This window comes from Malus domestica, chromosome 08 (genome assembly GCF_042453785.1).
Source record: "Malus domestica chromosome 08, GDT2T_hap1".
NCBI lineage: Eukaryota > Viridiplantae > Streptophyta > Magnoliopsida > Rosales > Rosaceae > Malus > Malus domestica.
The window spans coordinates 1,923,257-1,936,387 of record NC_091668.1 but is presented as its reverse complement, the minus strand read 5'-3'; the positions used below and the strand labels follow the sequence as shown (position 1 = coordinate 1,936,387).

The following is a 13,131-nucleotide window of genomic DNA, read 5'->3' as shown; positions in this document are numbered from 1 at the left end:
AAGGACCTCGATCAAAAATTAAAAACCAACAAGGTTTCAATCAAAGAATATTCATAACTAATGACCGTATCCAAAGTCTCCCTTCTTTTAATCACTACTTGAAAACTTATCGGTTTTGGGACTATTGATTTGTTTTTTTTTTTAGTACATCGATATTTTTACACTAAGGTGAGGGGGAGTTCAACAAAGCCACACAATGGGCAGCCTAATTTGGTATTGAACTCCCCATCCACAAGATTTGAATCTAAGACCTCTCACTTCCAAGTGAAAAGGAATATCACCAGACCTAGTATCGAGTGGCCTATTGATTTGTTTTGATACAACGATATTGGGAAGGGTTTTTTTTATTGACACCTCATAAATTGTTGATTACACCCCATTTAAAATTTTAATACTGAATTAATAAAATGTTATAATGAAATGACTATTTAGGCCTAAAATTTAAGACTTTGATTTCTTATTAAAACCCACAAATCCAACATGAGATCAAACTTACACCCCAAAAATACTCTCAAATTAACTTTAGAGGTGTGATATCCACACACCCCTTTTTACTTTCTCACACCCTTTTAACTTTCAGTCGTCGGATATGATGAATTGAAGAAGATCAAATGACAGAAATTAATAAGAGGTGTGGGAGAAGTAAAAAGGGGTGTGTGGATAGCACATCCCTTAATTTTACTCTCAGGCTTCTTTTTTTTTTTTAATTGTAACTGATTCACAGTTTGACACGAAACATTAAACTTGGTGCTAGGATTACCAATTACTACCATGTAAATATTAACAATAGAAAGTTTGATCGGGTAAATGTTTTGCCACATTCACTGCAAAATATATGCTCATTAGAGAAATATAATATATATTCATGCCAGATATATAGGGCTAGACTTTTCCCAGGACTTTTACTCTTATATATGAATGATCATAGATATGTACTTATATCCACTACCAGAGTTTTGAAGCAGAGTCGTGGAAGCAAGGGTTGTGGCAGTTCTGCAGGTTGCGGCGTTGTAGAGAAAAATTTTGTGTTTTTTATTTTTCATATATATGTGGAGTGGAGTATGAGGGTATTTTAGGAAGTTAATATGGGTGTATTAAGACAATTTTTCTTTTAAAAAGTAAGTGTGGGGTGTGTTTAGTACATGGGGTTTAGCTAACAATTTGTGAGGTGCTAATAAAACAACTCTATTGGGTTCGACAAAAAAAATAAAACAACCCTATTGGGAAAGTCGAACTCGAGACTTAAAACGTACAATTGATGCTCTTAACTAACTGAATTACAAATATTTTGCAAGAATATTGATTTTAAAACTGAAAAAACAAAAAAAGAGGTTTTGGTTAGAGCAATAGCGTTATAAATAGGTTGAATAGTTAGTTGTTAGGGAGAAAAAAAAATCAGTAGGAATAAAACTCGCACCAAAATGCATAAACACGATTAATTTCCGCCACACCGGTAAAGCATTATGATCTATATGCGAACAAATGTTTAATTTATAGCCACATGTATGGTTATGTTTCTTTTAGGCAAAGGGACAAGTGATGTGAGTTAAGCTACTAAAAATGTCCCTATCGTGTGTATCATAATTTTTCAGCGTAAGTTAGGTTGCCATAGGAACATGGCATTGCCTCTCAATTTTACGAAAGGTTGGTTTACAAATTCACTTTGTACTTTTACACATTCACACCCTACAGTAATATTTCAACTAAATAATCATGAACTGTGAACATACCTTTGATTCTTCTTGGAAAAACATTTCATACACTTACTTACAAACTTTTTTTATTTGAGTGATATTCGAATCTAATTTAAACTACATGACAAGAAACAAGAACTTGGGTTAGGGACACATTTCTAGGGGTCGCTTTTGGTTTTTTTTGTTTAGGGGTTGCTTTCGGTTCTTTTTTTTTTTAACCCTACATAGTTCCATAGTCAAACATAGAATGAGAAAATTAGCGTATGCACTCAATTTTCATGCGTTTCCAAACACCTAATAACACGTCTTTCAGTCTCGTCTAATAAGAATAAACATGAAAGTTTCATTTCCACGGAGTTGTTTCACAAACTAAATGACCCCTTGTCGCATCTTTGTTTTTCAAGAATTGAGGAAAGTAAAATACCAAAATCAAGGAACTTAAGCATAGGAGAATAAGAAATAAGAACCAAATCAACTAAAGTTGTTTGATTACGGATTTTAAGACGAGATCAACTAAAATGACCTCTTGGTTCTGAAGCTGTTTGATCACGGATTTTAAGTCGAGATCCACATTGCATGTAACTAAACAATAAGGGTATAACTGGGTTTTCACTCTTTGCCTTCCTCCACTTAATTTGAGTCCAAAAAAAAGGTAAGACCATTGAAACGGGATACTACACTATCACTAACACTTTTCCATAAACCGCCACAAAATTATCATAATTTCCTATAAAGTTCCTCCCACGCTGTATTTATTACAGAAAGCGAAACAGAGGAGGAGGAGGAGGAGGAGGAAGAAGAAGAAAGATGAAGCATTTGGGTGTCATGTTCTTGGGGGCTCTGCTGTTCATCTTCCAGAACCATGGAGTTTTAGCGGAAGAAGGGTTTATGAAAACCAGAGGAGTGCAGCTTGTGCTGAACGGAGTTCCGTACTATGGACACGGCTTCAATGCCTACTGGTTGATGTACATGGGGACCGACCCTTCTGAGAGGGTGAAAGTTTCGTCTGCCCTCCGAGAGGCGAAGGAACATGGGCTCACAATTGCAAGGACTTGGGCCTTCGCCGATGGCGGATACAGAGCTCTGCAGACCTCTCCGGGGTCGTACGACGAGAAAACTTTTCGGGTAAGTGCATTTGCTGGAACCGCTTTTATTAGAAGCACGTCACTCCAAAGTGGTATTGGGATCACTCCCAAGATAATCCATAAACGCTTTAGTTTTGTTTCAAGCCATTCCCAGAAGTACTTTTGCTCCTTCGCGTTTTTATTAATTCTGGTATTAGAGATTGTTTGGGACTGCCTTTGTCGGAAACACTTTTGCTCCTACGTGTTTTTATTAGAAGCACGTTCAAAATTGTAGTAATTGAAAAAACACTCGAAAGTGCTTTCTGAATAATCATTTGACTAGTGCTTGCCCATAAAAGTATTTTTACGATCCATAAGCATTTTGCCATTTACTACGAAGTGTTTTTTATTGGCAGAAAACGCTTTTAGCTCTTCCAGAAATAATTTATAGTTTTAATTTTGGTGTGATTGTTTTTCTTTGTTTGGTTTTTGGGGTTGGAAGGGGTTGGATTTTGTGATATCTGAGGCAAAGAAGAGTGGGATCAAGGTGATACTGAGTTTGGTGAACAACTATGACAACTATGGAGGCAAGAAACAGTATGTGGAATGGGCTAGAAGCCAAGGCCAATCTCTATCTTCTGAAGATGATTTCTATACCAACTCTCTCGTGAAGGGATTTTACAAAAATCATATCAAGGTAAATCATTTTTCTTAATTTGTTTTAATTTCTCAGTATACTATAAGCGCTTTTGGTAAAAGCAATGTTGGGTTGATAGAAGTTAAGTTAAGATGAGATTTATTGGTATTATTTGGTTGGTTTTCATCGTCTAGTATCATTACTTTGAAAGTGAGAAATATTTCACATTAACTTTTACCAATTTGCAAACGAGTAGATAATAGTTTTCCGCATACATGAGTTCGGCCAAGTTGGTCAAGTCAGTGTACCGGTTTTCTCCTTTTTGTCTCTAAACTACACTAAGGAGAGGGGGAGAGTTTAAACTTGAAACGCAATAAACGTAGTTAGTTGAAAAAACACTCTATTGATCAGGACAATCCACTACCTATTCGCGGCCCTCCTTGTAGATGGTCTTTGTCAGAAAGATAAAAAGTTTTTAAAAATTGTGTCGTTGGTTGAAATTAGGTCATGTCACGTTTGTTCTAAATAATAATATATTGATATGGAGGTTTTGTGATCTTGTGTATATATAGACTGTTTTTACGAGGATCAACACTCTGATTGGAGTTGCTTACAAAGATGAACCAACCATAATGGCTTGGGAGCTTATGAATGAGCCAAGATGTACTTCAGATCCATCTGGAAAAACCATTCAGGTCTGCCAAACCTTCTCTTTTTTTTTTCTTTTTTTTTTTCTCTCACGTACCGAAGCGATCGGTTTGTAGACCTGAGGATCTGTATTCGACTCTCTCTTTTCCTGGCATCGGAAAAAGTTTATCTCTATAAATCTATTCAAGCTCAGTTTGTTAAGAGCATGTCATGCACATTTGGTTTAAAAATTGATGTCTAAAAACTTGTATTATGGTGCGCCCCGCTTTCATTTGTTCAGCTAGTCTCTCTAGTATTTTGGCTAAATTGAAGGCGAGCGAGAAATTGAGTGTGTGAAAAATCACTACTGTAACTTTTTACGGCTAGAACTACTGAGGTATCTAATCCCATTTGTTCCACTAGCTTTCGTCTCTCAGTGTCAGTGTCAGCCCAACAGAGTGCTTTCGCCGTTGGTGGGGAAAATGATTGACCTTTGTATTTGCTTGACAGGCTTGGATAACGGAAATGGCGTCTTACTTGAAATCCATAGATGGAAATCATTTGCTAGAAGTTGGCCTTGAAGGGTTTTATGGATCATCAAATCCGAAAAAAAATCCGAATAACTATCAAATTGGAACTGATTTCATTGCGAATAATCAGATCCGTGACATTGACTTTGCCACTGTCCACGCATATCCCGATCAATGGTAAAGATTCATAAAATGTTTCGCTATTTTTTTGTTTGATACAACGATATTCTACCTTAAAGAGAGAGAAAATGTCGTTACTTTGTTTTTTTGAACGATGAGCAGGTTAACCGGAGCAGGTTACGAAGATCAAGTCTCTTTTTTGAACAGTTGGGTCAGTGGTCACATCCAGGATGCACAAAACATTCTGAAGAAGCCAGTTCTGTTTGCGGAGTTTGGAAGGTCTTTGAAAGAGTCGGGTTATACCACAAGCCAGCGTGACCGGATTTTCACTATAGTCTACTCGGGTATCTACTCGTCGGCTAGGGGTGGAGGTGCTGCCGTTGGCGGCTTATTCTGGCAACTTCTGGCCGAAGGAATGGACAATTTCCAAGACGGGTATGGGATTGTGTTGAGCGAGAGCTCCTCGACAGTTGGTTTGATTGCCGAGGAGTCTCGGAAGCTTAATGAGATTCGGAAGATGTATGCCAGGTTGAAAAACATCGAGAAGTGGAAGCGAGCGAGGGAAGTTCGAAGGGATCGGTTCTGGTCTGGGAACAAGGCCAATGGTACAGAAAACTGAATGAAGGTTGATGTTTTAAATCTATGTATGTATGTTCCTCCAAGAGAGCACGATTATAATCTGTTTCGATAAGCAACGATCACAACGTAGTTCGTGAGATATAAACGAAAGATAGAGCTTTATTGATCTTATTAAGTAACTAGTATGTTTGGTAAAGTACATCAAAGAAACTTGTTCATTTACAGAAGCAAGCATTTCCAGCTACTACATAAAGTTAAAGCTACAGACGAACCTTGTCAAGGTGCCATTAACCGTGGCTCGATCTGAACCAGTACCTCACAGTCGAATTGATAGATTTAGATGAGAGTTCCATCTTTAATCGTTGCATTCTTCAATACGACTGATTCCCGACCTTTAGTAAAATCCTTTGTCTGCCCCGTCTGCTCTTCAATTCCCTGAGAAGTCAAAGCAATTTGTTCATCAATGTTGAAATCAGAAATAATGCAATGGTGATCTGTTTTCGATTCCTTTCGAGTTTCGAGGAGTGTACTAAGATCGCCATTTGTGATAAGATCTTTTCGGCTCCCTCATAACTTCACTATCATATTCCTAGCAATAAGAAGGAGCGATTTACTTGGAAAGAGAGACTTCTCCTCATTGCTGCAGAAAATAAAACCCGGAGAGGGAAACTAGGAAGCCGGAATGCTAGAATTTGCTTCCGTTGCTGCAAATTCTCTCAAGACCATATCCACCTCTTCTACAACCCCTAGTTTCCTAAACCATCCAGCCAGTGTTTCAGCAGCTTCTTTCCCAACCATGATACCATCTCTCTCCAACGCTATCAGAAATTTTAATGCCTTTTGAAGCTTATTCTCCTTTTCGTAAGCAGCCAACACTAGAGCTATACATTTATCAGTTGGCTTAAGACCAGCCGTCCTCATGTTTTCGAACGCAACACGCGCCTTTTGACTTTCACCCGATACACCATATGCATTTATGAGAAGTCCGCATAGCTTAGCGTCTGGAGAAATACCAGCTAGCTGAACTGCATTGAACACCCTTTGAGCTCCTTCAGTATCACCAACCATTGAGTATGCTCTTAACAATGCCTTGTAAACTTCACTTCCAGCATAAACCTCTCGAACATCCATTTCTGTGAGCAAACTCTCTCCCTGATCAGGCTTTCCAGCTCTAATGTACGCCATAATCATTGAGCCATACGATCTTTTATCCAACGGCTGTCCAAGGAGCCTAAGTTCTTCAAAAGTTTCTTCAGCTAGCTTAAGATTTCCGGCCTTGCTATACATGTCAATCATGGCAGTTAGAGTTACCTGATCACATATGAAGCCTCTAGTCTTCATGTTCGAAAGGGTTTTTACAGCATCCTCAACTCGGTTTTGTTTCCCATAACCATGAATTATTTTGGTATAGTCACGAATGTTGGCTTCAAAAGATTCTTCTAGTAAAGCAATTTCTGCCACCTACAAACAGTTCAGTAAGCAGATTTTCAAAAATACGACATTTGTAAGTGAACTTGTTGAAGACGATAAAATATACAGTGGAGAGTGCGAGAATCTCATAACATGCAGATCAAAAATGAACAAATTGGAGTTCCAAAAACATATAAAAGTTGGAAGAGGATTAGAACTTGAAAGAGATGGAACATGACAGCTCCATCCCTAGCACTTCAAATTCGAAAACAGGGAAACCTAAGCCAGGTATTCAAACAAGAACTTACCAATGATGCTAAAGGGGGTTCAACAGCAAGAAATCATCTTGCTCAATGAGTTTGGACCACTTGAATTGAGAAAACAAGTTTCAGTCACAACTGACAATTTTAGATTATCAATAACTTATTCTTATTTCCCCCATTCAAGATTTCTTAATCATCATTTCTTATTACCCATCATGCCACGCTTAAGTACCATGACCACCTAAGAGTCCTTATCTCCCCTAATTGAGAACAAAACATGATTAGGCAGCACCAGAAATGGCCATTCACACTCGATAAGTAATTGCTACTTGAAATTGTTTTTATCAAGAACTCAGATGGGTATTCAGTTTCAACACAATACACACCTTGGTCTATCAATAGCACGAACAATCTCATCATAGCTGGCTAAGGTGATCTAAAAATCATCTACCTCTCCCTCCCTAAGACACACACACAGAAGAACACACAAACTTCCTTTCAAGAATCCTCTGATTTCTTCAAATTCAAAAGACCCCAAGAATTCACATACACAAAAACACTAAAAATAGTAAATACAAGACAAAAGCAAATGATAAAACTTGAAAAGCATTGAACTTTAGAAAATTAAAAATAAACCCAGTAAAACAAAGTTGCCTGAAGGTTGTAGAACTCAAAGTACTAAACTTTAAAACTAATTCACGATAAAGCCAGTAAAAAGCAAATACCTGAAGATAAATGGGGTGACCCTTTACCCTCAATTCTTTAAGAACAGCAAGCCAGTCAGCTCTGCAAGGCTTCATAATCCTACCCCAATCAGCCAACAACTCGCACAAACTACCCTTTTCAGGAGAAAAGCAAATGAGCTGCCTCATCAAAGCCTTACACCGCTTGCTCATATTTTGTGGCAGTTGTTCAATAGCTTCTTTCTGAGCTTCCGTAATCTCAGGACTCACCACATCCAGCCTAATCCGCGACTTCCCTTCTTTGATCTCAGTCTTCGCCGTCTCCTCCACGCTTGCCGCCGCCAAAGGCCGCTGGAAACGACGGTTGTGGGTGACAAGGCTCGTTGGGATTGCCCACAAAGAGTTGCCCGTGAATCTGTGGCAATGGGTTTTCTTCGATTCGTTGGTCATTGGGTTTGCTTGGTGGGGATAGGGATAGCAGAAAACGTTGGAAGCATGGGCCCCCGTGAAGAAAACTTGACCAGCTGCCATTGAAACGAAGATGAAGGGAAAATTTGAATTGAATTAGAGAGAGTGAGGATTAGGAGCTGTTAATTTTGCATATTTGGAATGGATGGAAGCACAAACAAGATTCAGTAGCTGAGACTGAGTGACTGAGTTTCGGCGGCTGCGGAATGTATCAGAGGCTTCCAACAGATGAAGTTTCCGGGCTTGTTTGGCAGGTTGGGCTCCCTGCCCACTGTAAAGAGAAGGCGTTATCTTCTACAACTTTTTTTTTTTTTTGGCTTTTTAGCCAAAATGATTTTGGCAGAACTTTTCTCCATGATCTCCGACATTTAAAATCGATAAAAATGAACTTTAAGTTTGTTTACTGTTAATTATTTTGATTATGTCGCAAAAAATCTTCATCAAATATGATAAAATGACAAAAATACCCCCACTTGTAGCCTACGGTTTGTTAAATTGATTGTGTTTTGTTCATTTTGGTTCTTATTTAACAAAGATATTTTCTACAATAACCAAAATGATTGACAGTGTATAAACTCAGAGATCATTTCTATCGATTTTAAATCTCAATGACCAAAACAAGAAGTTATGCTAATCCCAGAAATCATTTTTTAATATACGAAGGGGTGATAGGAAAGAGTTTAATTCGAAGTCCCCTTGAAAAGTAATACAAACACAACACGAAATGACCGACCTTGTTGGCGTACATGTGTGGTGGCAACACCGCGTGACAGTGTCGTCAAAAAACAAATATTCATGTTGATTCTTAAGCTCTCATTCAGCTGTTTGTGTGTGGTGGCATCATCATACGATGATGATACCAAAATAAATAAATAAATAAATAAAATTAAAACGTAGTACGTGAGATATAAACGAAAGAAAGAGCTTCATTGATCTTATCAAGTAACTAGAATGTTTAGTTACATACATCAAAGAAACATGTTAATTTACAGAAGCAAGCCTTTTTCAGCTACCACATCAAGCTAAAGCCACAGACAAACTTCATCAAGGTACCATTCACCGTGGCTCGATCGGAACAAGTACCTCGCAGTCGAACTGATAGATTTAGATGACGGTTCCATCTTTAATCGTTGCATTCTTCAATACGACTGTGATCCCTGACCTTATGTAAAATCCTTCGTCCGCCCTCTCTGCTTCTTCAACTCCCTGAGATGTCGAAGCAATTTGTTCATCAATGTCGAAATCAGAAATAGTGCAATGATGATCAGATCTTTTCGAGTCCTATCAAGTTTCGAAAGTACTTACATCGCCATTTGTGATCACCACATTTCTTCCTATCTTGGCGTTCTTGTCGATTATGCAATTCCTTCAAGAGATATGGCACGAAAGATCAGTATAAACGAGCGAGAATTCTATTAAACAGAAATCTGTAACTAATGGTATTTCACCAGATTTTGGTATTTTCTCCGACACCAACTGGAACCTTTCCTTGAGCTAGCAGAGATGCAATCTCAGATTCCGTTTGGTAGTAGTCTGCACCCATCATCATAGTATCCTGAACATCGATTTAAAATAACCAAATGTAGTCAGCGCTCATAATACCAGCATGCTTATGTTTGCAAGCGAATTCTAACTGCCGCTTGAAATATATAACATAACAATGAGTTTAAGATTGACATATTGGAATCCGGTAGCCTGTTGTTACCAATGTGTAGAAAGGGCAGCTCACCTTAAGTTCTACACCGGACTCTAGACGCGAGCGTACACCTACAATGGAATGTTGAACGCTACACTCTCGCAAGAAGCAACCATGAGAAATAATTGCATCCATAATCTGCAAAATTCACTTTGCAATGAGATCAGAAATGTATAGCCAATATCGCATAGTAATTTAAGCTCGCTATCATACCCTGCATTCTTCAACTTTTGTAGGTGGCAAGAATCTAGGAGAGGTGTAAAAGGGTGTCTTTGGATCATTGAATTCAAACTTCGGAGGCTGCACAAAAGAATGTAATCAGTAACTGTTCCCACATATGCTCGTAGGGAAGAAAAATCCAATCGAAGAGTAGGAACGAATCAGTGCAGGTATTACGAACCTGTTCTGTGAGGGCCAAGTTTGCATCAAAGAAAGACTTTACAGTTCCAATATCCTCCCAGTAGTCATTGAATAGGTATGCCTAATCATTTACGAGCATTCCGTAACTCAGTCACTCAATTACCAAATCCAAACCAAATTTTGAGAGTTACTTATATTAATATTCAAAGATGAACTATTAAGAAAAAAAAAAGACAAAGATGAGATAAAACTTTTATCGAAAGACCTATCTCACCTGGACGTTGTGCTCCCTCACAGCTGATGGAATAATCTCGGAGCCAAAATCATTGCAAGAAGGATAGCTCCACCTTAATAGCTTTAGTAGGACATCAGTTCTGAACACATAAACACCCATCGATGCAATATAAGGAGAATTCATAGCCTCCAGATCAGAAAGCCCCAGAACAGTGGTGTCAACTTGCTGCATTGGATAAATAAGCCATAGACAAAAAATGAAATTAGGGGAAGGCTATGGCGCATCATCTGGAACGATAATAGAAGTACTTTGATTACAGTAAATCCAGTAAAACAAGGAGGAAAGCACAAAAATACAATCAAAATAAGCAGCTTTAACTACCATTGCTTCTAGGTCAGCGCCTTTTGGTTTTTCAGCAAATTGGATTATACGCCCTGACTGGTCTATTTTCATGAGTCCGTAATCTGATGCCCGGCTGCAAGACAAATAAGATCCACGACAAGGACAAGCACCTGTCAGTCATATTTCCAAGGTGGAACAAAAGAAGCAGAGTTTATTTTGAACATATATCAATCTGCAAGGGACGGTTGAGTATTAGGAAACGAAAATGTACCTTTCATCCATGGGTATACATGAAACTGTAATGTCGGCATTTGTATCAATATGTTTCTGTAAGAATTACGGCCATTGGTATGAAGGATATTTGGATTTTTAGAAGGTTATAACTAAAATAAATTAAAATTTTCCACCAGCAAGTAATAAGCACCTGTATAAAGTCCAGATAGTCCATCCTGTATAGATGATCGCCGGATAATATCAGTATATGCTCAACATTTTTGTTCTTTGCATCCTGCACAGATCATACAAAAGATTTCAGTCTATTTCCACCTAATTCTCGATAAAGACTTGTAAAATCGAAAGCACCCACCTCGAAGACCCATATAAATTGCCTGACAGCATCAGCTGTTCCTTGGAACCATCTCTTCCCAGCGTCTCCTGGTGTTTGAGTGGCAGCCAAAACCTATTGCTCCCAAAAATTAGTCTTCAATTCATTAAATATTTTCTTCATTAATTGCAACGATCAAATGTGGTTAGACAGACAAATTCTAACACATTACCTCCACAAATCCATCTCCGAAATTCATACCATCTCCGAAATTATAAGTACGAGCAAGGTGACGATTGAGGGAAAACGAGTTATATTGCGTTAATATGAATATCTTTTTAATGCCACTGTTAATGCAATTGCTCATTGGGATATCAATCAGCCTGTAACACCCTCCAATCGGAACCTGCAAATCACATAACATTGCAAAATTCAACACCAAATTCTATGTAAAGAAACCATTTTTCGATATGATTAACTGAAACGAAAGACAAACAAATACTGATCTCTTACCGCCGGCTTGGCTCTCTTGCTGGTGAGAGGAAAGAGGCGAGTTCCAGCACCTCCACCCAAAATTATAGAAGCCACATTTTTGGGGTCAGCCTTTTGAGTCTCAAACAGTGGTGCCTGAAACGTCTGAAATCAAAAGCACAAACGCCAAAAGTGATTACTAAAAAAAACACAAATCATCAAAATCCCAAGATTTCGGTTTCGAAAACAAGAACAACAGTTACACACACAGGATCAGGAAGACTTACCACAGTCTCTTTGTTGACATCGGTAAACATGGAGTAAGCCACACCAGGAGGCTTAAGCTTCCTACCTCTGCTTTCAAATTTAGAGCTTTTGAGAAACACGGCACTCAAATCTCTGCTCTTTGAACCCAACCTCACACTCTCCCCCAAGAACCCATTGGGCCTCAATGTCGCACAGCAGGAATCCATGCTTCACAGAAACGAAAAAGCACAAAACTTTTCCAATATCCTGAATCAAATATTCTATGACCTAAATGGTTTTTTATGCAACAGCAAATAAAAGCACTTTTCAGAAAAGCCCTACAAACATGCACAGGATCAAAAACAGAAAATCACCAAAATACCAGATGCGAAATCAGGAATTCCCGGATCGGAAAATCGTAAAATTAGAAAGAATGAGAAGAACCCCAGATGCCAAAAGGATCAAAGCTTTAATGCAACTCCTCCTGGTCTAACGATGGCGTGACCAAAATGGGAGGTGATCGAAGTGAGCCAAAAATGGCAAGTGGAAGGAAGAGAGTGAATGCCGGGTTGGCGATGGAGGTGCTGTGGGTTTTGGGTGAGAGCGGAAAACTAAACTAAATCAAGGGCTTAAATTAATGGAATTTAAGAGTGTGAACTAGTTGGCAACTGGAAATGGTGACTGAGAGAGATACCACTCTGATCGACTGTGTAGGTTTTCCAATTCTCTCGTGCTTTGAAACAGTCTTCCTGTACTTCATCTTATATCAGAGAAATTTTCAAATTTTAATTAAAATTAATAAATTTTTATCGATATTTTCGTCATATCAATTAAACATCAATAAATTATTATACAACATTCTCTAAAATTTAATTTTTGAGTAAATGTTTTAACATTTTCATCCATAGCAACTAAAATAGATATTGATGGTTTTACAAATTTACATATCGATATTTTAAGTATTATGTACAAGTGAGGCTTACATAGAGCTATTATGTATGGCATAGTCATTAACTTCGATGGAAAATGATCCTCGCCTAATCTTTTTCTTGGAGATCTAGAGAATTCCGTAATCATATTCGTTCATCGTATATCGTGAGATTATAAATCATTTAAAATTAAATATAAATAATTCGTAACAAAAACTGATCACACAATATAC

The 13,131-nt window shown here is 38.1% G+C and overlaps 3 protein-coding genes across 5 annotated transcripts; 1 reads left to right on the top strand and 2 right to left on the bottom strand.

Moving 5' to 3' along the window:
• The first annotated feature begins 2,353 nt into the window (after positions 1 to 2,353).
• LOC114826431 (mannan endo-1,4-beta-mannosidase 7) lies at positions 2,354 to 5,478 on the top strand. The gene is made up of 5 exons (XM_029106624.2): positions 2,354 to 2,819; positions 3,261 to 3,455; positions 3,968 to 4,090; positions 4,533 to 4,729; positions 4,835 to 5,478. Exons 1-5 carry the CDS (start codon positions 2,502 to 2,504, stop codon positions 5,289 to 5,291), a joined length of 1,290 nt encoding a protein of 429 aa, XP_028962457.2. The 5' UTR covers positions 2,354 to 2,501; the 3' UTR covers positions 5,292 to 5,478.
• Positions 5,393 to 8,418, bottom strand: LOC114826432 (pentatricopeptide repeat-containing protein At1g01970). 2 transcript variants are annotated; one of them, XR_011583853.1, is made up of 3 exons: positions 7,650 to 8,416; positions 5,866 to 6,712; positions 5,393 to 5,686 (listed from the first exon to the last, which is right to left on the bottom strand). XR_011583853.1 is itself a non-coding variant. In XM_070827052.1 (2 exons), exons 1-2 carry the CDS (start codon positions 8,136 to 8,138, stop codon positions 5,921 to 5,923), a joined length of 1,281 nt encoding a protein of 426 aa, XP_070683153.1. In that variant the 5' UTR covers positions 8,139 to 8,418; the 3' UTR covers positions 5,393 to 5,920. The 2 variants fall into 2 exon arrangements, 1 of the variants encoding a protein (XP_070683153.1); XM_070827052.1 differs by having other exon boundaries at positions 5,393 to 6,712; positions 7,650 to 8,418.
• A 565-nt stretch (positions 8,419 to 8,983) lies between these two features.
• On the bottom strand, positions 8,984 to 12,706 carry LOC114826430 (glucose-1-phosphate adenylyltransferase large subunit, chloroplastic/amyloplastic-like). Of its 2 annotated transcripts, none has more exons than XM_029106622.2 (15): positions 12,352 to 12,706; positions 12,011 to 12,257; positions 11,766 to 11,888; positions 11,485 to 11,658; positions 11,295 to 11,387; positions 11,133 to 11,216; positions 10,980 to 11,035; positions 10,748 to 10,841; positions 10,406 to 10,591; positions 10,172 to 10,252; positions 9,985 to 10,071; positions 9,805 to 9,909; positions 9,524 to 9,630; positions 9,381 to 9,441; positions 8,984 to 9,281 (listed from the first exon to the last, which is right to left on the bottom strand). In XM_029106622.2, exons 2-15 carry the CDS (start codon positions 12,194 to 12,196, stop codon positions 9,180 to 9,182), a joined length of 1,539 nt encoding a protein of 512 aa, XP_028962455.1. In that variant the 5' UTR covers positions 12,197 to 12,257; positions 12,352 to 12,706; the 3' UTR covers positions 8,984 to 9,179. The 2 variants fall into 2 exon arrangements, with proteins under 2 accessions (XP_028962455.1, XP_028962456.1); XM_029106623.2 differs by having other exon boundaries at positions 12,011 to 12,236; positions 12,352 to 12,566.
• Between the last annotated feature and the right edge of the window lie 425 nt (positions 12,707 to 13,131).